At 35.8% G+C, this 25150-nt stretch overlaps 1 protein-coding gene across 8 annotated transcripts in view; it reads left to right on the forward strand.

Annotated features, from left to right (window-relative positions):
* ERCC6L2 (ERCC excision repair 6 like 2) overlaps window positions 1-25150 on the forward strand; it is a 158226-nt gene that overhangs the window by 90607 nt on the left and 42469 nt on the right. For all 8 annotated transcript variants that reach the window (XM_063109443.1, XM_063109445.1, XM_063109448.1 and 5 more), the window contains 2 exons: window positions 14290-14389; window positions 22610-22762. In XM_063109443.1, coding sequence (XP_062965513.1) covers window positions 14290-14389; window positions 22610-22762 — 253 coding nt within the window. The remainder of the gene's footprint in view (window positions 1-14289; window positions 14390-22609; window positions 22763-25150) is intronic.

Here is a 25150-nt window from a genome sequence, read left to right on the forward strand (position 1 = left end):
TTTAGATGATTAAAATATCTTTTGATCATTACTTCCCCTTTTATTTCTCTTCCTCAATGTTAGTTGGAAATTTAAGGTGGCATGATTTAGCTTCTTTCTCTTTCTCTCTGGCATTTTTGTTTTAAAAGTGGGTTTTGTTCTGTCTTGTGTATTTGTGATAGTGGTCATCGTTATTCAGATTTCAGATGAAGGACTCCCTTGAGAATTTCTTGCAGGGCTGGTTGTAGGGTGGTGAACTCCCACAGCTTTTGTTTGTCTGGGAAATACACTATTTCTTCCTCATTTCTGAAGAAGAGCCTTGCTGGGTAAAGAATTCTTGGCTGGCAATTTTTTTTCTTTTAGTATTTTGAATATATCATTCCACTGTCTTCTGGCCTGTGAGGTTTTGGTAGGGAAGTCTGCTGTTAGCCTGGTGGGGGTTCCCCTATAGGTGACTTGATGCTTTTCTCTTGCTACTTTTAGAATTCTCTCTGTCTTTGAGCTTTACAACTTTAACTATAATGTGTCTTGGGGAGGATCTTTTTGGATTGAATCTGTTTGGGGACCTTTAAGCTTCCTGGATCTAAAGGTCTGTATCTCTCCCTTTTCCTGGGAAGTTTTCCTTTACTATTTCCTTGATAGGTTTTCAATACATTTTCCTTTTCCCTTCCCTTCTGAAACCCCCACAATTTGGATGTTAGAGTGCTTGAGGTTGTCTGCTATCTCTCTTACATTTTCCTCATTATTTTAAATTCTTTTTTCCTTTTTTATTTTTTATTTTTTAGTCTGCCTGGGTTATTTCAAAGAGACTGTCTTCAAGATCTGAAATTCTGGGCCGGCCCGTGGCTCACTCGGGAGAGTGCGGTGCTAATAACACCAAGGCCCCGGGTTCGGATCCCATATACGGATGGCCGGTTCGCTCACTGGGTGAGCGTGGTGCTGACCACACCAAGTCAAGGGTTAAGATCCCCTTACCGGTCATCTTAAAAAAAAAAAAAAAAAAAAAAAAGATCTGAAATTCTTTCTTCTGCTTTCTCTACCCTGCTGCTCAAGCTCTCTGTTGTGTTTTCTATTTCATTGAGTGCATATTTCATTTCTAGGGGCTCTGCTACACTTTAAGGTATTAATCTCTTTGTAAATTTCCTCCTTCATATTCTGGAAATTTTTTTCTTGTTGTGTTCTCTAATTGAGTCTTCTTTTACCTCTTCAAGTTTTCTTAAGATCATTGCTTGGAATTCTTTTTCAGACATTTCAAGGATTTCCTGTTCCATGGAGTCTGAAATTTGAGCATTGCTGTATTCCTTCAGTGGTGTCACATCTTCTTGTTTATTTGTAGATGTTTGGTCATTTGGTAGAGTTTGCTTCTTCTATTACTCTGGGGTTGGCTATGAGGATAAAGATTTCTTCCTCTATTTGCCAGCTTCACTGGTGACTCTTCTTCTATTGGTGTAATCGAGTGAGCAGTAGATTACCTGTAGAATGGCCCTGGCTGCTTCTGTGGTAGTAAATTGTCCTTGTGTGACAGTTGGTGTGGTAGTGGCTATATTACACCACCTTAGGCCCTGTTCCAGAATCTGTGGCCATAGAATGAACCCCCAGCACCACATGGGTCCAAGCTCACCTTGGCAGGTCCTGCCACAGCTGCTGGCGCTTCCCTCCAGGTCCAAGGGGGGAGGGGCCGCTGGCACCGCGTGGGTCTCGGCTCACCTCCTAGAGCATTTTTTAAAATGACCGTATATTTTAAAAGAAATCACAATGACTCCAGTACAAAAAAAAAAAAAAAAAGAACCCTAGACAATAAAAAAAACATGTAGCTAATAAATTTTAGCCACATAGAAATTTTGATACATATTTTTAAATAACTCTTGCATTAAAGAGGAAATCAGAGTGATGTCAACAAGATAGTGGACTAGGAAGCTCCAGGTACTTGTTGTCCCATGGAAGCTTTAAAGAACAATTAGAAAACAACTGATGACTCTGTAAACTAGTCAAAGATCTACAGCAAGCAAGTGAACTCTCAATTAAGAAGATGCCACATTCAAAACCATAAGATATTTTACAGTGTTTTTACTCACCCTTGTACCACCGTCTCCCTGATGCATTACAGTTGTGAGGAAGCTGCCAATTCCTAGTTCCCTCCGTCAGGCTGGAAGGAGCATGTGGAACTCCTTTCCAACCTTCTACCCTGTCTTTGGGCTGCACAAGTGACTGGTTTTCTGTCTTGCCTGACTTGGCACTAAGATGGGGAATGGTGGCATAGCTTGTATCTCAGTCTAGTAGAAACTGTGGAAGGCAGTAGTGGGCTCTTGGTGCATGAAAATTGCAGTGGGAATGTAAACCTTTGGATGCCCAGGGCAAGAGATTATGGACAGAGGAAGATGATAGAATATGTAAGGCCTTGAGAAGAAGCTAGTGTGAGACTCTTTGGAAAATTAGAACATTTAAAAGCAGTCATGTATACAGGGGAAATCAGAAAACACACATACATACACATGCCCAGGCAGGATGTATACCCAGAAATAACCTGAGAAGATTTTAAACCTTCACCTTGAGCTACTCCCAAGGCTCAAGACACAACCTGCTAATTAGTGATGGTCTTCCACACCAATCTGCAAAGACTTGGAGAGGTGGCTGTTTTGCCAGATGGTGAATGTTCAACAAAATACCATAAGGCATAAAATGAAACAGGAAAAAAAGGCCAATTCAAAGAAACAAATCTTCAGAAACTGTCCCTGAAGAAACACAAGCATTGGACTTGCCAGACAACAAATTTGTTAAATACTCTAAGAGCTAAAGGAAAACATGGAGAAAGAATTAAAGGAAATCAGGAAAAGGATATATGAACAAAATGAGAATATCAACAAAGAGATAGAATTTTTTTTAAAAAATACACAAACAAATTCTGGACATGAAATTCAATTCTGGAGTTGAAAAATTCACTAGAGAGCAGATTCAAGCATGTAGAAGAAAAAATCAGCAAACTTGAAGACAGATTATTTGAAATTATTGAGTCTGAGGAACAAAAAGAAAAAAAGAAAAGAAAAGTGAACACAGCCTAAGGGACATATGGGACACCATCAAATGGACTGATGTACACGTTATGGAAGTCTCAGAAGAGAGAGAAAAGGACAAAAGTTTATTTGAAGAAATAAAGAATGAAAAGCTACCCAAATTTGGGGGAAAACTTGGATATACAAATACAAGAAGGTCAACAAACACCAGGTAGAGTAAATCCAAAGTGACCCATACTGAAACATATTATAATCAAACTGTGGAAAGTTAAAAACAAAGAGAATCTTGAAAGAAGCCAGAGAAAATCAACACATACATGTACAATAAGATTACCAGTAGATTTCTAACAGAAACCTTGCAGTACACAACACAGTAGGATGATATACTTAAAGTATTGAAAGGAAAGAAAAAATACTGCCAACAGAGAGACAATTTAAAAAATATGTTAAAAGAGAATTTTATAATAGGCAAAACTGTAATGTTTTCTCCAGTAAAGGTAAGTACATATAAATACCAGTATTCTTGTAATTTTGGCTTATAAATCTACTTCTTATTTTCTAAAGGATTTAAAAAAACAAATGCATAAAAATAATTTTAAATCTATGCCAATGTGAACACAATGTATAAATATGTAACTTGTAACATCAGTAATATAAAGGTGGAGGTGGAACTGTACTGGAATAGAGATTTTGAATGCAGTTGAGATTAAGTTAGTATCACTATAAGGTAGGTTGTTATAACTTTAGGATATTATGTGTAATTTCCATTGTAACCACAAAGAAAATATCTGTAGAGTATACAACAAAGGGAATGAGAAAGGAATCAAAATGTGTCACCAAAAAAAATCAACTAAACACAAAGGAAGGCAGAAATGGAGGAAATGAGGGACAAAATAGTTATAAGACTTACAGAAAACAAATAAGATAGCAAAAGTAAATCTTTCCTATCTATCCTTAATTTCTTTTAATGTAAATGGATGATACACCCCAATCATAAGACATAGATTGGAAGAATGAGTTTTAAAAACTCTGTTCAACTATATGCTATCTAAAGAAACTCACTTTGGATCTAAGGACACACATAGGTAGAAAGTGAAAGGATGGTAAAAGATATTCCATGTGAATAGTAATGAAAATAGACCAGGGGTGGCTGCATTAGTGTCTGGCAAAAAGACTTTAAGTCAGAATTGTTACAAGAGAAAAAGAAAGACATTATAGAAGGAAAAAAGTCAATTCTCCAAGGAGATATAACAATTATAAATATAAATGCACCAAACATCAGAGCTCCAAAATATATGAAGCAAACACTGACAGAATTGAAGGGAGAAACAGGTAGCTCTACCATAATAGTAAGAGATTTTAATACCCCACTTTCAATAATGGATAGACCATCTATATGGAAAATCAATAAGGAAAGAGAGGACTTGAATAACAGTGTACACAAATTGGACCTAACAGACATATACAGAACTCTCCTTCCAACAACAGCAGAATACATATTTTTCTCAAGTGCACATGGAACATTCTCCAGGATAGACCATGTGTTATACCACAAAACAAGTCTTAATGAAATTTAAAATATTGAAATTATGCGAAATTTCTTTTTTCAATCACAATAAACTGAAACTAGAAATTAACAGCACAGGAAAAACTGAAAAGTTTACAAACATGTGGAAATTAAACAACCCACTCTTAAACAATGGGTGAAAAGAAATGCAAGGGAAATTAGAAAATGTCTTCAGGCAAATGAAAACACAGCATAACAAAACTTATGGGATGCAGCAAAAGCAGCACTTAGAGGGAAATTTATAGCTGTAAATGCTTACATTAAAAAAGTCAAATCAACAATTTAACTTTCTACCTTAAGAAACTAGAAAAAGTACAAACTAGACACAAAGCTATCCAAAGGAAAGAAATAAAGATTAGAGCAGAAATAAGTAAAACAGAGAATAGAAAAACATGGAGAAAATCATAGGAAAAGTAGACTCCTTGAAAGAATCAAGAAAATTGATGAACGTTTAGCTAGATTGACTAAGAAAAAAGAGAAGATTCAACTAAACTCAGAAATGAAGGAGGGGATACTACACCAATTTTACAGAAATAAAAAAAAATTGCAAGAGAGTACTATGAACAATTATATTCCAACTAATTGAATACCATAGTTGAAATGGACAAATTCCTAGCAATATACAGCCTACCAACACTGAATTATGAAGAAGTAGAAAACCTGAATAGAACTGTAGCCATGTAAGGAGATTGAATTAGTAATCAAAAACCTTCCAACAAAGAAAAGCCCGGGACTTTACTGGTGAATACTACTGGCGAATTTACAGGTGGCTTTACTGGTGAATTCTACCAACATTTAAAGAAGAATTAACACCAATCTTTCTTCAACTCTTCCAAACAATCCAAGAGGAAGGAATACTTCTTAGATCATTCTATGAGGTCAGCATTACCGAAATCAGAGAAAGAAACTACAAGAAAAGAAAACTGCAGACCCATATCCTTTATAAATATTAATACAAAAATAATAAAATAGTGCCAGCAAACCAAATCCAGCAGCCTGTTAAAAGGATGATACAGAATGATACATCAATCAGCATTTGTTTCTGGAATGCAAGGATGGTTCCAACATTCTACAAAAATCAGTCAGTGTAATACATCACATTAACAGATGAAGGGAAAAACACATGATCATCTCAATTGATGCAGAAAAGCATTTGATGAAATTCAATACCCTTTCATGATTAAAAACACTGAAATTTAAACTTGAAGGAAAGTACCTCGATGAAAAACCCACAGCTAACATCATACTCAGTGATGAAAAGAATGGATGATTTTACTCTAATATCAGTGCTGTGGTTTGAATGTGTCCTCCCAAAATTATATGTTGGAAATAATTCCCAGTGCAACAGTGTTTTGAGGTGGGGGCCTAATAAGAGGTGATTGGGTCATGAGAGCAGAGCCCTTGTGAATGAAATAATGTAGTTCTCACTGGAGTGGGTCAGTTATCCCAAGAGTGAATTGTTATAAAAGGGAGTCCATGCCTCATGTTCTCTCTGTCTCACGTGCTTGCTTCTGCCTTCCATCTTCTGTCTTCTGCCATGATATCCCTTGCCAGATGCCGATGCCATGCTCTTGGTCTTCCCAGTCTCCAGAACTGTGTACCAAATAAACTTCTATTCTTTATTAATTACCCAGCCTATGATATTCTGATATAGCAACAGAAAATGGACTAAGACAATCAGCAACAAGAAAAGGATGCCTGTTTTTGCCAGAAAAGGACAAATATTGTATGATTTCCCTAATATGCTATACATAGAGTTATCATATTCATAGAGACAGAAAATAGAATGGTGGTTGCCAGTGGCTGGAGGACTAGGGAATGGGGAATTGTTGTTTAATAGGTGCAGAGTTTAAGTTCGGGAAGATGAAAATGTTCTGTAAATACATAGTCATGATGATTGCACATTAGTGGGAATGTACTTAGTGCCACGGAACTGTACACTTAAAAATGGTTAAGATGAATAAATATTATGTTATGCATATTTTACCACGATAAAAAACCCAGTAACAATGAAATCGCTATAGATTAATATTTACATTATGATGCTAGTTTAGATTTTCTTAGAAAAGAAAGATTAAAAGTAAACAAAAGGAGGTCATAACTTAGAAAACTAGAAAAACACAAGGTAAAGAAATTAGAGGGAATTGTATAATGATAAATTATTACATCATTAAAATAAAAACAAAAACATAAATTTTAAATCATTCATTGAAAAGAGTGAAATAGACAAACTTCAAAAGTCTAAACTGAGGGAAAAGGGCAAATATATAGAGAAGCTTAGGAAGTAGAAAGGCTAACTAACCACTAATAATATTTATTTATAATATTTAACATTTTACGTACAATTTTATACAAATACATTTGGAAGAGAAAGGACAAAGGAGTAACAACTACATTTATTGTGTGTGTGTTGTGAGGTAGGAACTGCTTTCTCAGTGCTCTCCATGGATTATCTCATTTAATACTTACAGTATCTTTATGTGATAGGCACTATCATCACACGCATTTTACATTTGAGGAAGCTGAGGCACAATGAACTTCATCACCTTGCTCAAGTTTACAGCTAGTAAGTGGCAGGATCAGGGTCTGAATCCATGCAGTCTGACTGCAGAGCTTACACTTTTAACCAGCCTTTTTGCTGGTTGTTAAGGAAAATGGTCAAATGAAAACCACAGAAAAATCTCTCTCAATTTTTTTCTTGTTGTTGTCCTATGACATTTGTTGTAACTTTATACTTTTTCATCTAGGTCATCAAGACCTATTATCTAATTTTTACTATTATTCCCTCAAAGCAAAGTGCACTGTGCTTTGGTACTCAATGAAAGTTAGTTGACAATAAAGCTAAATGAATAGCATTCCTCCTCTCTTCTCTCTCCTACTGACTCTAGCAGGAGAAACCAAGAAGAGAAATGAAGGTATTTTCCATACCTGGTGAAAGATCCATTACTTACAAATTGCTGCTTTATGCATAAAGAAATTGATGAGACATAGGTGCAAACTAACATGCATATAAAACATATAAAATGTTTGTGTGTAAAGATTAAAGGATATGCATTCTAATGGAATCTATCCCATTCACCAAACAATTGGCTAAACATACATCCAAAAGACTTTTTTTAGATCCATTTCAGATTTTCTTTAGAGTCCAAAAGCACTGTGGGAAAGGGATTATGCACCTCTCTTCCCTTACTCCAGGCTGCAGGATGGAAGTGAGAAGGCAGCCCCTTACCCTTGGCTATGCTGGATCACAGGAGCCTTCATTCATTTCGGGGGGTGGAAGATTTGTAGGACCCAAGGTGCCCTCTAGTAAAAGCCCCTCTCTGTGAAGAGGAATAGGTGAAGGAGAGAAAGAACACAAAATATAACAACATATAGAGTGACCTCCAAGTAGTTCAAAAATAAATTTCCCCCAAATTGTAACATTTTCAAGCATGTAGGCAGTAGGGCCTTGCCCCTGTTCCGCTCAGCAACTGTAACAGGCATTTAGGAATAGGTAACCTTATTCAGAGCATCCAGTAAGTTCTCCATATGGGAGGAGCTGCAGAGAATAGACCCATAGTTAACCATTGTGGTGAGTCAGGTTAGAGTTCTAATTAGCACTGTGATCCATATCAGAATACCTGGGGTACCAGTCAACTGAATGACTCAGTCATACTCACTGAATCAAAATCTCTATAGATGGGGACTGTAAATCTGCACTTCCATAGTCTTTCCAGTTGATTAACTACTTTCCCCCAAGTTTTTTTTTTTTTAATTTTATTTTATTTTGTCAATATACAATGTGGTTGATTATTGTGGCCAGTTACCGAAACCTCCCTCCCAACAAACTCCTATCTGTTCACTCGTATCAACTTCAAGGAATTGTAACTGTTGTGTCTTCTTCCCTCCCCTCCCCAGGTTGTTTGTGTATTTATTTATTTATTTTTAGCTCCCACAAATAAGTGAGAATATGTGGTATTTCTCTTTCTGTGCCTCACTTGTTTCACTTAATATAATTCTCTCTAGGTTCATCCATGTCGTTGCAAATGGCAGTATTTCATTCTTTTTTATAGCTGGGTAGTATTCCATTGGGTAAATATACCACAGTGTCCTTATCCACTCATCTGATGATGGACATTTGGGCTGGTTCCAACTCTTAGCTATTGTAAAGAGTGCTGCAATGAACATTGGAGAACAGGTATACCTTCGACTTGATGATTTCCATTTCTCTGGGTATATTCCCAGCAGTGGGATAGCTGGGTCATATGGTAGATCTATCTGCAATTGTTTGAGGAACCTCCATACCACTTTCCATAAAGGCTGCACCATTTTACAGTCCCACGAACAGCATATGAGATTTCCTTTTTCTCCGCAACCTCACCGGCATTTATGATTCAAAGTCTTTTAGATATTAGCCATCCTAACTGGGGTGAGATGGTATCTCAGTGTGGTTTTGATTTGCATTTCCTGAATGCTGAGTGATGTTGAGCATTTTTTCATGTGTCTGTTGGCCATTCATATATCTTCCTTTGAGAAATGCCTATTTAGCTCTTTTGCCCATTTTTTAATCGGGTTAATTGTTTTTTTGCTGTAAACTTGTTTCAGTTCCTTCTATATTCTGGATATTAATCCTGTCAGATATATATTTAGCAGATATTTTCTCCCACTCTGTTGGTTGTCTTTTAACTCTGTTAATTGTTTCTTTTGCTGTGCAGAAGCTTTTTAGTTTGATATAATCCCATTTGTTTATTTTTCCTTTGGTTGCTCATGCTTTTGGGGTCATATTCTTGAAGTCTGTGCCTTCAGTCCTACTTCCTGAAGTGTTTCTCCTATGTTTTCTTTAAGAAGTTTTATTGTTTCAGGGTGTATATTTAATTCTTTAATCCATTTTGAGTTGATTTTAGTATATGGTGAGAGGTATGAGTCTATTTTCATTGTCCTGTATATGAATATCCAGTTTTCCCAGCACCATTTGCTGAAGAAGCAGTCCCTTCCCCAGTGAATAGGCTTGGTGTCTTTGTCAAAGATCAGGTGACTATAGCTGTGTGGGTTGATTTCTGTATTCTATATTCTATTCCATTGATCAGTGTGTCTGTTTTTATGCCAGTACATGCTGTTTTGGTTATTATAGCTTTGTAATATAGTTTAAAGTCAGATAGTGTTATGCCTCCAGCTTTATTTTATTCACTCAGAATTGCTTTGGCTATGCATGGTCTTTTGTTATTCCATATAAATGTCTGGATAGTTTTTTTCCATTTCTGAGAAAAATGTCATTGGAATTTTGATGGGGATTGCATTGAATTTGTATATCACTTTGGGTAGTATGGACATTTTCACAATGTTGATTCTTCCAATCCACGAGCATGGGATATCTTTCCATCTTCTTGTGTCCTCTTTAATTTCTCTCAGCAGTGGTTTGTAGTTCTCATTATAGAGATTTTTCACATCCTTGGTTAACTCTATTCATAAGTATTTTATTTTTTTGGTGGCTGTTGTAAACAGGCAAGCTTTCTTGATTTCTCTTTCTGCATGTTCACTATTGGAGAAAAGAAATGCTACTGATTTTTGTGTGTTTATTTTGTATCCTGCTACTTTGCTGAAATCATTTATCAACTCCAAGAGTTTTTTTGTAGAGGCTTTAGGCTGTTCGATATATAGGATCATGTCATCTGCAAACAGGGACAGTTTGACTTCATCTTTTCCAATCTGGATGCCCTTTATTTCCTTCTCTTCTCTGATTGCTCTGGCTAGTACTTCCAACACTATGTTGAATAGGAGTGGTGAGAGTGGGCATCCTTGTCTAGTTCCTGTTCTTAAAGGAAAAGCTTTCAGCTTTTCCCCATTCAGGATGATATTGGCAGTGGGTTTATCATATATGGCTTTAATTATGTTGAGATACTTTCCATCTATACCTAACTTATAGAGGGTCTTTGTCATAAATGAGTGTTGAATTTTATCAAATGCTTTTTCAGCATCTATAGAGATGATCATATGGTCCTTGTGTTTGATTTTATTAATATGGTGTATCACATTTATTGATTTGTGTATGTTGAACCAACCTTGCATCCCTGGGATGAATCCCACTTGATTGTGGTGAATAATTTTACGTATGTGTTGCTGTATTCTGTTTGCTAGTATTTTAGTGAGGATTTTTGCATCTATATTCATCAAGAATATTGCCCTGTAGTTTTCTTTTTTAGTTGTATCTTCACCTGGTTTTGATATCAGGGTGATGTTTGCTTCATAGAATGAATTTGGGAGTATTGCCTCTGTTTCAATCTTTAGGAATAGTTTGTAGAGAATTGGTGTCAATTCCTCTTTGAATGTTTGGTAGAATTCTGCTGTGAATCCATCTGGGTCCTGGGCTTTTCTTTTATTGGTCTGTTCAGATTTTCTACATCTTCTTGGCTCAGTTTTGGTAGCTTGTATGTGTCCAGAAATTTATCCATTTCCTCCAGATTTTCAAATTTGTTGGCATATAGTTGTTTATAGTAGTCTCCAATGATTCCTTGTATTTCAGATGTTTGATTCATTGATCTTTTGTATCGTTTTTTGGGTTTCAATTTCGTTAAGTTCTGCTCTGATCTTAATGATTTCTTTCCGTCTGCTAACTTTGGGTTTGGATTGTTCTCATTTTTCTAGTTCTTTAAGGTGAAGTATTAGGTTGTTCACTTGCCATCTTTCCATTCTTCTGAAGTAAGCATTTAATGCGATGAATTTCCCCCTTAGTACAGCTTTTGCAGTATCCCACAGATTTTGGTATGATGTGTCATTGTTTTCATTAGTTTCAAGAAATTTTTTGATTTCCTGTTTGATTTCTTCTTGGACCCATGTGTCATTAAGTAGAATGCTGTTTAATTTCTATGTGTTTGTATAGTTTCCAGAATTTCTATTGTTATTGATTTTTAATTTTAATCCATTGAGGTCTGAAAAAATACATGTGCTAATTCAGCCCGCCCGACTGCACGCTGATCAGAGAGGTGCCCAGCCAGAGAGACCCAAGATCTGTGGAGACCACATGCCTTGGGGTGTCAGTGCATGACCCAGCAGGTAGGCCTTGCTGCTGCCGCCTGACCCCATCCCCAGCCCGGCTGAGTGCGCACTGACCAGAGAGGCACCTCCCCAGAGAGGCCCAAGACCCGAGGCGACCACACACCCAAGGCACCAGTGGTCAACCGAGTAGACACTGAGGGAGCTGTGCCAAACTGGCAACCCCAGCAGTATCCTAGCCAGACAAAAGTGTCAAACCAGTGGACTGTGAAATCCCCTGCCACAATGACTAAACATCAAAGGAAACATACCAGAAATATGAAAAATCAAGAAAGTACACCACCAAAGGGTAATAACTCTCAAGCTCTAGATCCTATAGAACAAGAAGCCCTTGAAATGTCTGACAAGGAATTTTGAGTGATAATTCTAAGGAAACTGAATGAGATACAAGAAAACTCAGCTAGACAACATGATGAAAGGAGGAAAAGTATACAGGACCTGAAAGAAGAAAGGTACAAGGAAATCAGTGCCCTGAAAAAGAATGTAGCAGAGCTTGCCAAACTGAAGAATTCATTCAATGAAATAAAAAACACAACAGAGAGTTTAATCAGCAGGCTTGCAGAAGTGGAAGAGAGAACTTCTGACCTTGAAGATGGGCTGTTTGAAATAACACAGGCAGACAAAAGAAAAGAAAAAATAATTTAAAACATTGAAGAAAATGTAAGAGAGATATCAGAAAACCTTAAGCACTCAAATATCTGAGTCATGGGTATTCCAGAAGGAGAGGAAAAAGGAAATTGCATTGAAAACTTATTCAACAAAATAGTGGCAGAAAACTTCCCAGGTATAGGGAAAGACACAGATCTTCAGATTCAGGAAGCTCAAAGATCCCCAAACGTATTGAACCCAAAAAGGTCTTCTCCAAGGCATGTTATAGTCAAATTGGCAAAACTCCAAGACAAAGAGAGAATCTTAAAAGCTGCAAAAGAGAAGCATCAAGTCACCTATAAGAGAGCTCCATCAGACTAACATCAAACTTTTCATTACAAACCCTAAAAGCCAGAAAGGAATGGTATGATATATTCAAAATACTAAAAGACAGAGATTGCCAACCAAGAATACTCTACCCTGCAAGGCTATCCTTCCAAAATGTAGGGCAAATAGTATATTTCTCAGACAAACAAAAACTGTGGGAGTTCACTACCACCTGACCACCCTTACAAGAAATTCTCAAGGGAGTTTCAGGTTTGGTACCTGAAAAAGAACTACCACTGCCATAAAAACTCAAGAAATATCAAAACCCACTAATAAAATAAAAATGCCAACAATGAAGAGAGAAAAAAAAAAAGTTTATCTACAACCTAAGGAACCAACAAATACAGAAAACAAACAGTAAATCAGAAGGAAAGGAACAAAAGACACTTAAGACATCCAAACAAAAATCAATAAAATGCTAGGAGTAAATCAACACTTTTCAGTAACAACTCTTAATGTAAAAAGATTAAATTCCCCAATCAAGACACAGACTGGCTGAGTGGATTAAAAAAGAGGACCCAACTATATGCTGCCTTCAAGAGACCAACCTCACCTATAAGGACTCATATAGACTAAGAGTGAAAGGATGGAAAAAGATTTACCATGCAAACAGAAATGAAAAATGAGCTGGAGTAGCTATTCTTATACCTGATAAAATAGACTTTAAATTAAAAACTATAAAAAGAGATAATGAGGGCCACTACATAATGATAAAACGATTGATGCATCAAGAAGACATAACAATCATAAATATATATGCACCCAATGTCAGAGCAGCCAGATTTATAAAGCAAACTCTATTAGACCTAAAGAAGGAAATAGACACTAATACCATAATAGCAGGGGACCTGAACACCCCACTGTCAATATTGGACAGATCATCTAGGCAAAGAATCAGCAGAGAAACACAAGATCTAAACAACCCTCTATACCAACTGGACTTGGCAGATATCTACAGAACATTCCATCCAACAACCTCAGAATATTCATTCTTCTCATCTGCATGTGGATCATTCTCCAGGTTAGATCACATATTAGGTCACAAATCAAGTCTCAACAAATTCCCCCAAGTTTAAAAAAAAAAAAACTTTTTAACAGGTTTATTAAGGTATAATTGGCATGCGATAAACGGAACATATTTTAAATGCACAATTGATGTTTTGACATATGTATGTACTTGTGAAACTGCAATCAGTATACTGAATATAATAGTCACTGCAGTCAATGTAATAAACATTCATTACCCCACAAATTTTCTTTGTGCCCCTTTGTAGTCCATCCCTCCCACCTCTCCCCACCCCCCATTCCCAAGCAAACATGGGTCTGCTGTATATCACTATGAAAGTACACTGTGTACTTTTTGCATTTTGGGGGGTTTTATATAAATCAAATCATTTGTGAGCAATTTATTCATAAGCTTAAGACTGCCATAAAGAAAAAACCTGAATTTAGGAAAAGTTTTTAGATAATGGAATGTGATGTTTGTAAAAGAAATGTAGTTGATATGTATATTTTTTCTGTAATTTTTTTCTCCTCAATAACCAGTCCTTTTATATGAATTTATCTTTTTGCATTATTACTAAATAATATAACACCTAAACATAACATGTTTCTTTTTAAATTAATTAAAATTTTAATAATGTTCCATTTTTATGTCCAAAGCTACCTCTTGAACCCAAAGTTATTTAACTTGATTTTTGTTTGTTTTTGTTTTTAATCTTTTTGCAGAGCGTATAGGATTGGACAATGCAGAGATGTCAAAGTGCTTAGGCTGATATCCTTGGGAACTGTGGAAGAGATCATGTATTTACGACAGGTATACAAGCAGGTAAATATGCTTCACTTTTTCTAATTAAGAAGTAAATATTTGTTTTCAAAAATTAGAAACAAATTTGTGTAAAAATAAGTTTTAAATTTTACCGTAACTATAATATAAAATCTAATAAGATTATGAAATATACTCTTGAATACACTTCTATTTCTTGAATTTCTTCTATTACTTTCTATTACTTCTATGAAACAGATTGATTCTTAGGTTCATTGAATTTTACAGCTAAAAGTTTCTTAGAGCAGTACTTTTTAAACTTTAATGTGTACGTGAATCACCTAGGGATCTTGTTTAAACACAGATTCTAATTTAGTAGGTCTGGGGTAGAGCCCAAGATTCTGCATTTTCACATAGTTCCCAGGAGTGCCAGTACTACTAGTCTGCAGACCACAATCTGAGTAGCAAGGTCACAACTCTTCCAAGCTTTGGGTCAAGACATACTGATATGCCACAGATGGGTTACAGGTGCACTGAGGTGTTGATTCCACAACTGTCTGGGCAGCAAGAGTGCCTAAGCCAGCTTCCAGCCTTGAGTAACCACCTCTGTAACTCCAGGTAGATGTTCATATGTTACCATTTTCTGTATGTGCCATGATATGACAGAGACTTGGGATCATTGCTCTAGAGATACTATACATAATGGAACTGGGACTCCAGAGACAACTCCATAATGGAATTATTGAAATAGAACTCAAGTGGGCTATCTTCTCTTCTGTTGCTTTTACTCTTCATCTAAAATTGCATTAGCTCTTTAATTTAATTAGGATATCAATTACTACTTCATTTATGCCTCTAAACAAATAACATTTATTTAGTTTATAACTGCTCACTTGAAAAGATCTGGAATGAGGTTTTGAGTTTAATTGTAAATGTTAAATTTGAATTGCTCCCTATATATTCAGTTGGCATCTATTTAAGAACAAACATCTGCCACATGTGGTGGTAGTTAACCTAAGAATGATCCAATCTTAAATTTATGCTATTTTCTTCATTCTAAAAACAGAATTGTACACAGCAGTTTTTGTTTTTTCTTAAAGCATTTAGCTCTAAGAAACAGTTCATCTTTTTGTTCTTTGGTATAGCACAACTACCTGAAAATAATTTTTTTTCCAGCCTATTTAAAATCTTGGGAAAAAGTATGATTTTTTTTTTTATCTTAGGAACTGTTCTTTAGAATATTGTCTTAGACTTGTCACAAGTAGGAGTCCTTTCTCAATCATGTAGTGATTTTTCTCATTCCATTACTATATTACATTTCCTTATAAATGATCTGTTACAGAATGTATATTATAATATATATTATAATATATAATAAAAAGGCTTGAAAATAAGGTAATTTAAGAACTTTGTATGACATAATAAAGATAAGATGATAATCGTGTAAGGAAAAGGCATTAAATATGTTTTAAAGATATTTTGGAGTTTGAAACAAAGGTGTACTTTAGCCTCCCACATGTTCCTCAAAACTCTTGGGGGGAAATATCTAAAAAACCTACAGAACTTGCAAAGCAAGAAGAGTTCTCTTAGTGGCCCAGAAATTGGAAGGAATCCTGAAACACAAAAGATATTTGGGAACAGATTGAAGGAATAAACCAACCTAAACTCAGTCAGGAGAAGACTACTGAAAAAAGTAGGTGCAACTTCTGGATATTCCGAGCTTAGAGTCAGCAGATGCTGAAAAAAGGAGGAGCCTTGGGGTAACTGTGGTGCCCTCCTTGGAGTGTCATTTGTGATGTAACAAAGTGGTTTAACCCTTACAATCTTACCCAGTTGTACCACATTGCAGCCAACAGAGGCCTACTTTCAAGTGGAAATAGTAAGTAGAAACACTGGAAGCAAAGTAAGAAAGAGCTCCAAATTTTTGCTGATATCCAGAAGAAAGTCCCTCCTGTTGCCCAGAAGACTAAATACTTGCACCCCTGCCCTCACTTCAAATAACCACTGCAGTAGGCTGAGGTAAGCATCTAAGGTATTCAAAGACATGAACACCGAGCCAAAAATAATTACTAAACAGTTTAGGAAAATAAACACTGTGAAAAAGGCACTATAGTGAGCTGAATAATGGCCCTCCAAAATATCAGGTCCTACTCCCTGCAACCTGTAAATGTTACTTTATATCGACAAAAAAGGCTTTGCAAATGTGATTAAATTAAGAATCCTGAGATTGAGATGGGGAGATTATCCTGGACTATCCACAAGTGTCCTTATGTGAGAGAGGCAGGGGAGATTTTGACACAGAAGAGGAGAAGACAATTTAGCCACAGAGGCAGAGATTGGAGTGACCAGAAGCTGGGAAGAAGCAAGAAGTGGATTCTCCCCTAGAGCCTCCAAAGGGAGTATGGCCCTGCCAATACCTTGATTTCAGCTCAGAGATACTGATTTCAGAGTTCTGGCTTCCAGAGCTGTGAGAGAATGAATTTCTGTTGTTTAAAGCCATCATGTTTATGATAATTTGTTACAGGAGCCATAGAACCTTATACAGGTACTCAAAAAAAGAATTAACATTAGAGAAAACAATGACTATAAGAGAGTGGAAGAGATTTTTAAAGAAATATAAATAATATCTTCAAATGATAAGTGAGGTGTAGGATCCCGGAAGCAAGGATAAACTGAAGAAAAGAATCCATCTTTGATTCAGAAAATGAAAAACTCTGCAGAGGCAGAGTAGCAGAGCCTCTTCTCATCTAAAAGGAAAAGCCAAGCAATTCTTCTAGATTGCAGAGCAAAACAACAGATAGATGTAAGAAAAGTTAGGACAAATGGAAGCTAGATCTAGAAGTCCCAATGTCAGCCTTATAGTTGAAAAAGGGAACAGAAGCAAGGGAGGGGAAGAAACATGTAAAAAATATAAATTAAGTGTCGTATTATATGGCCCACCTAGTGCTAAATAGGACAGATGAAAATAGATCCATACATCATCTTTCTGTAATTGTAAAACACCAAGGATAAAGTGAAAAATCCTTAAAATTTCTGGAGATAAATATTTCTGGAGAGAAGAATCATTACCTACAATAGTACTAGACATAGATAGAGATCTAAGTTATTAGCAATGCTGAATACCTAGGAGCAATAACTTCAAGTGATGGAAAATGATAGTCCTATATTGTTAAAGAAACTGAATTTTAAATTCAGGACCTTCCCACAAAGAAAGATCCTAGCCTAGATGACTATAGTGATGAATTCCATCAAACATTTAATATTTTTTGAAAACACAGGAGGAGGGAACACTTACAGTTTATTTTACAAAGACAAAAGATTCCTGATATCAAACTTGACAAAGACATTACACGAACAGAAAATTACAGACCAATATCTCTCATGAACATAAATGTAAAAATCTTTAATAAAGCCTCTGTTTTGAGTTCAGTTGTGTTTCGCCCCCCTCAAAAGATATGTTGAAGTCCTAACCCCTGGTACATGTGAATGTGATCTTATTTGTAAGTAGAGTTTTTGCAGATGAGGTTAAGGTGAAGTCGTACTGGATTAGTTTGGAGCCTAATCCAGTGACTGATGTCTTTATAAGAAAAGGGAAATGTGGATGGAGATAGACACAGAGGGAGGACAACATGTGACAGTGGAGGCAGCAATTGGAGTGATGCAGCTGCAGCCAGAGGCAGCCAAGGATGCCAGCAACCGCCACAAGCCCGGAAGAGGCAAGAAAGGATTATCTCCTAGAACCTGCAGAGAGAGTGTGGCCCCATGGACACCTTGGGTTCAACCTTTGAGCCTCCAGAACTGTGAGAGAATAAATTTCTGTTGTTTTAAGCCACCAAGTTTGTAGTTCATTACAGCAGCTTGAAACTAATACGGCTCTAAGGCAAATATTGTAACATTGACTACATTTTTATATGAAACTTCTGTATGACAGAGGAACTGCAGACCAAATTAAAAGAGCTAGGAGGAAATGTTTGCCATATATATAATAAAGGAGTAGCATTTACAAAATACAAAGAACTCCCAAAAACCAATGAAAAGACTAAGAGTAGGCATTTCACTGAAGAAAAAATACAAATAGTTAACCTATGTAAAAGATCTTTGACCACATTATAATCTACAGATACATAATAAAATAAGATCATGTTCTGTACATTCTGAAAACCTTTTTCTTTTTTTTTTTTGGTTTTGTTATGGGGTGTTTATTGGGGAGGTGGATATTATTGTTGGTAGGTCTTTTGTAAAACTGTTCTCATATACTATTTTTGAGAATACAACTGGTACAATTATTTTAGAGGCTAATTTAATCAGCTTAAAACACGTAGTACCTTCTCCATATCTACCTGACAGAAATACTGTCATATATGCACAATAACAAGGACTTATATTCAGTATTGTTAGTATTTGTTTAAAAAATAAAAAAGGAAACAGCCTAAATGTCCAACAGTAACAAAATAATAACACAAATTCTGATATGTCCATACGTAAGACAGCAAAAAAAAAAAAGTAGTCAGATCAAATATACTAATGTGGCAAGATCTCTAAGACACTTTTAAGTGGGTCAAAAAGCAACTTGCAGCACAATATCAATTGTGTTTGTTCATAAAACTATATCTATACGTATATATAAATAGCTCTAACTGCATTGCAAGAGATCTACAAGGATGCGCCTAAACGTTACAGCACTGGTTAGACTAGCAGGAGGTGATCTCTATTGCTCAAGGAGGACTTTCAGTTTGATGTGTTTTGTTTGCAACTAATATGAAATGCATTCAGATATTTTATTATTTAAAAAAATAAAGAGATCACTTATAGAGCAACTATACTTCTTCAGATTTAGAGCATTGTATGCAGTCTAAAATTTGGCTTTCAGAAATTCATCTCTCCTATATATATAATTTATTTAGAAGTAAGTGTTTTCAGAAGAATTTCAAGGATAGCACAAAGAACTCCCAGTTAACTTCACCCAAATTCCCTAGTTGTTAACATTTTATACATTTGCTTTCTCTTTCTCTCGTCGTTCTTTTTCTGAACCATGTAAGAGAAAGCTGCAGCTTTACCACCAGTGTGTATTTCCCCCAAACCAGGACGTTCTCCTATTTACCCGTACATGTAAAAATCGTTTTATGCATCACAAATAACTGAGTAGTACATATTGTTCTATTGTTCTGCAACTTGCTTCCCTCCCACTTCTCTCCAAAAGGCAGTTATCCAGATCAAGAAATTGGCATTGATACAACATTGCCTGTGATCCATAGGACTCGTTCATATTTCCCCAGCTCTCCTGACAGTTTCTCCTTTCTCCTCTCCAGTCCAGGATCCAGTCCAGGAACATAGCCACACATACTTGTGTCTCTTCAGTTTAGGCTTTCCGTGTCATTCATAAACTTGACAGTTTTAAAGAGTAACACCTTTTCTTGTGTAGGATGTCCTGTGACCTAGGTCCCCTTGATGTTCCCCATGCCCAGACTCAGGCCCAGCGGTGTTAGCAGGAACACCATGGACACAACGCTAGCTTTTCTCACTGCATCAGTCAGAAGTCACGTGATGGTGACCTTCCCCACCGCTGGGGACGTCGACCTTGCTCGTAGGTCAAGTTTGTGTCTGCCAAATGTTTCCACTACAGAGTTGCCATTTATTCCCTTTGTAATGGATAAGCAGTTTATAGGAGATCCTGTGAGACTATGTCAACATCCCATTCCTCATCAAACCTGAACTCATCACCTGCAGCATTCATTGATGATTTCTGCCTGAATCAGCTACCACTATGATGCTTGTCAAGTGGTGATTTTTCTATTTCCATTATTTCTTTTTTGCTATTGTTTTTATTTTTAATCTTTTAAATTTATTTTTTAATTGACATGTATTGATTATACATATTTATGGGTACAGAATTATGTTCCAATACATGTATACAATATATGATCACATCAGGGTAATTAGCATATTCATCATTGCAAAAATATATCATTTCTTTGTGATGAGAGAGCATTTGAGCTCCTCTCTTCTAGCCAGTTGAGAGCACACAAAAAATTCCTGTTAATTGTCGGTGCCTGGCACTGCCATACACTAGAACTAATTTGTTCTTTCTAGCGTGATTTTGTATCCATTAACCAACCTCTCCCTATCTCCCTGCCGGCTCCCCTTCCCAGCCTCTAGTAACCACAATTCTATTCTCTACTTCCAGAGCTCTTACATATAAGTGAAAACATGAGGTATTTATTTTTCTGTCCCTGACTTATTTCACTTAACATGTCTTCCTGGCTCCTCCATGTTGCCGCAAGTGACAGATTACATTTTTTTTTATGTCTGAGTGGTATTTCATTGTGTGTATATACTATATTTTCCTTATCTATCCATCTGTTCATTATTTCTTTGTTGTTTGTTGGCATTCTACCATGAAAAAAGAGCTTTCCCTTCTATTTATTTATTTATTTAATCTGTATGAACTCGTGGGTTCCTATTTTAGTAGCAGATTAGTAACCCATTGAATATCATCACTATTTGACTTTGATGTCCAGATTGTCTCGTGTTTGGCCAGTGGGAGCCCCTTCAGGGTGGCCTCTGTGTCATTTTGACGTGCCTTCATCATCCTTTTTGCACTTCTTTACTGTGGTAGGCTGAATAATGATTCCCCAAAGACATCCATCCATGTCCTAATCTCCAAGAGCACCTGGATTATCCAGGTGGGCCCAAGGTAACCATAAGGTCCTTGTAAGGGGGAGGCAGTAGGGTTAGAGAAGACAGAGATGCAGAAGATGTGAAGGCAGAAGCAGAGAGTCAGAGAAAGAGACATGAAGATGCCAGCTTGTGCAAGAAGGGGCTGTGAACTTCTTAACATGATGAATGTTCTACTTCCTTTTCTTGCATAGCTTGTCTGTTGTTATGATGAAATCCAAGCATTTTGTGGCATTGTATGGATTTTTGTTAAGCTAGAAACTAAATTACATTTTCTGATTATTAATTTTTCCTTATGCTCTTGAATTCTAACATGATTTTTTTTATAGTTAGCCTACAGATGGAAGCACCTAGTTTTCATTTCTACTGAAGCCACATTGGAAAAATTTGTTTTACAAAGTAATGCATTTTTAATAAATTTTGTGATAAATCTTTGCTAAGAAAATTATAAAGACTCCAATTAAGGCTTACAAATTATCTTGGTGATTATAGTTAGTAGTCCTGCAATCTGATAATATCAGTATTTAAGGAAGAGTAAATTACAAGAGTCAAATAGGCAAGTGAGCCATCAGTTGCCTTAACTGCTGTTGTGATTCTGTATTTCCAGGGTTTAGCCCATATTTCTGGGACATTGATTTCAAACAGATCAAGTTGGTATCTTGATCCATAATTTCTTCAAACTAAGGTCCCTAAGGGTCTTGTTTTAAGAGGGGCATCGTTGAGGTGATAAATTGAGTATAAATTTTGGATTCAACCTAACAAATTCTAAGAGTGACATTTCTTAGCTGGCAGCCTGTGGGCAAGTCACTTAATCTCTAAACTTAAGTTTCTTTATTTCTAAAATAAAGAAATTCCACTTTCATTATTTCTAAAATGAAGATAATATCTTTTTTTAAAGATAATACCTTATAAGGTTTTAGGAATTAAATGAGAGGTTGTAAATAAAATGCTACACATATAGTAAGTTTTCAATAAATGGCAGCTATTAGGAATAAGAATTTTAGTTGCCTAGAGTAACTTTTTACTGTGCAGATCAACTGTAATGATAATCATAAAACTTAAGTGTCACTTCTAACTAATCCCTCCATCAACAATAAACTGAAGTTATTTTCCACTCTGTGCGTTCTTTATTTCTTCCAAGAAATTTTAAAGTGCACATGGGTTAACCAGATTGTATTTTAATTTTACGTATTTATATTAGATTTAGTAAAATATCCAGCAAATAGAGAGTATACATTACTGTTGTTAGTAAAATGGTGTATGTCCATTTTGTGGACATTTAATGAATATCAAGTGTATTCAAAACGTATGTATGTTTTTATTATTAAACCTTATGTCAGGTGGATATATTATAGAGTATAATCTTAACTCAGTTGTTAGAAAACAGATAAAATAGGAAATATAAGATCTCAGCTTCAGTAAGACTAGCCAGATTATTATTATTTCACCATAATGGCAACATCTGCCAAGGAAATTAAAACAAAATTTCCTCCCTACAGTGATTCTGCTTGCTCCAGCTGAAGCTGTGTATATACAGGGAATGCCAGGAAACTCTGACATACTGTTGGAGCTAACACTTCACAAATATCTTGTGTTTTTTCCTTTTAGCAACTTCACTGTGTGGTGGTTGGAAGTGAAAATGCCAAGCGATATTTTGAAGCAGTTCAAGGATCAAAAGAGCATCAAGGAGAGCTGTTTGGGATCAATAACCTCTTCAAACTAAGGTCCCAAGGGTCTTGTCTTACGAGGGACATTCTGGAGGTGTGAAATTGTTCTGTGACCTTCTCAGTAATATTTTAAATATAGTTTTCTCCCTCAGGAAACTTGAAATACAATCTCTGGTGCCTTTTCAGAGAAATTTTTCATTTTATTTATCATAAATGCCTTATGTTTAGAATTTCTACTTTTAGAGAAATAGGAAGTGAATTATTGTACCTCTAAACTAAGGTTTTCCCGTGCATAATTACACACAATACACACACACCAATACAAATACTAAGATATACCAGATAGTGTGCCCTCCAAAGCTATTTTCAGACTGGCAAAGAGTCTATTATTTTGAAAACAGCTGTTGAAGAGATTTTCCTAAATAAACAAAAACATAAAATGTGTTTTGATGAAAAGTTACCAAATACTCCCTGAGATGCACTCTCATGTCTCATGGAGATTTTTGTTTTCTGTTCCCAATAAAAATTCCACACCAGCATTTCAAACTCTCTCAGTTGTATTCATCCTCAGCAAACAGATGTTTCTTATTCTCAAACAAAATATTTACATCCTTTTAAAAGTATCTTTAAGTTCTTTAATACACCAGAATACTAAGGATATTAATCTATTTTCTAATTAATATTAATATGGGTATCATAAAATCCTGGAATATCATCTTTATCAACCTCCTTGTCATTATAGATGGTGAAACCAAGTCTCAGAGAACTTTTTTTTGAGTCTCTTTAGAACTTTAGAACTTTTTGACTTTCAGGACCTTGTAAAACCTTAATGTGTTTCACTTATTCAGTAAGTACCGTTAAGACAGGTCAAGGAACAATTGGTTCCTGTCCTTGAGGAACTTAGACTATCTTGATGGAAGGTGGAAGAAAACATTATACATATAAACATGTAATGTCAGTAATCATATGCTAAGCAAGGTCAGTAGCAGTTCAAAATGACCACTGGTGGATGTGGAAGAGGAACATATATTTTATTTGTATCCTGCAACTATTATAACTGTTATACAAGGTCAGATTACACTGCCGAGTTTTTATTTTATAGTAACTGCATTTGATTCTGAATTGAGTGGCTCATTTAAAGTCTTCTTTCTGGTTTTTTTCTTGTTGTTGTTTTTAAGTATGCTGTTTTTTTAAAGGACCTGTTCTTTCTCATTTCTCTTCACTTATCAATAGTTTTGTCCGTCTTCTAGCTCTCCTCCCCCACCCCTAGATGCTAACTCTGTTGCAGAGTAGTACCTGACATGCCTGTGTTCATGTTTCTAATTTAAAATCAGTCTACAGAAATATTAACATTATGTTATTTATCCTGTTTTCTGCCATATATGACATAGTTTAATTGTCTATTTTATCAGAATAGCCACCTTTTTCTTTGTTAAACAAGTGTTACGTAAAACATATCAAGATGTCAAGTTATTAAGTGGAAAGTTATCTTGTTCACTGGTTGTCTAAGTATATCTTGTTTCTCCTTCAGGAGTGTTTATTGACGACAAGACCATCCATGTCTTACATTTGTGGTAAAATGTGCTTAACATTTTGCTAGGCATATTATTAGCACTTATTAAATTAAATTAAATTTTGAATTAAAATTGTTCATTTGTCATTAACTAGAACTTAAAATTATCCAGGCCTGATTAGAGTCATGCTGCTTTTGGCCAAAAGATATTTTAAAATATTATTATTCCAAGCCCTGTATAATGGAAGTACACATTATAAAGTAAAAGAAGTAGTTTACTTCATGTGATACATTTTTAATTTTTAAAGATTGTAGAAAACCCTTTTAAAATATTATAAGATGTAGAAATCCGAATTTATATAACACTTTTAATCGTATGATTTGAGGGTAATTTAGTTCTATTTTGCATTGACTATCTGTTATGTATGTTATATATGGTTTCCCTTTAGAGATAGATATTGAAAGTTCATTTCACAGATATTTTTTGAGCATCTGCTAAATGTCAGGTACTGTTCATAGAGCTAGGCATAAATAAAATAAATAAATAATAAAATTAATTAAATAAAATAGACAAAAAATTCTGTCTACAAGAAATGTACATTCTATCTGGGGGAAACAATTATAAACAAAATAAATAAGTGAAACATATAGTATGTTATGATAGTAGGTTGTAAGGATAAAAATAGAGCAGGGAAGGGAAATAGGGACTGCCAAGGAATGAGCATTGCAATTTTAGATGGGGAGGCCAAGGAAGTCTTCACTGTGAAGGTTGCATGTGAGTCTTGAAAGAGGTGAGGGAGGAAGGAATGTTTTAGACAGAGGGCACAAATGCAAAGGCCCTGCGGGAGGAGCATGCCCTGCATGGTTTCAAAATGGTAGGGAGACCAAAGTGGCTGGAGTAAACAAGAGAGCAAGAGATGGGGCAAGAAAGATGACAGAGAGCCAGGTCATGCAGGAACTTTGGCTCTT

The sequence above is a fragment of the Cynocephalus volans genome, chromosome 10 (assembly GCF_027409185.1).
Source record: "Cynocephalus volans isolate mCynVol1 chromosome 10, mCynVol1.pri, whole genome shotgun sequence".
Classification (NCBI taxonomy): domain Eukaryota; kingdom Metazoa; phylum Chordata; class Mammalia; order Dermoptera; family Cynocephalidae; genus Cynocephalus; species Cynocephalus volans.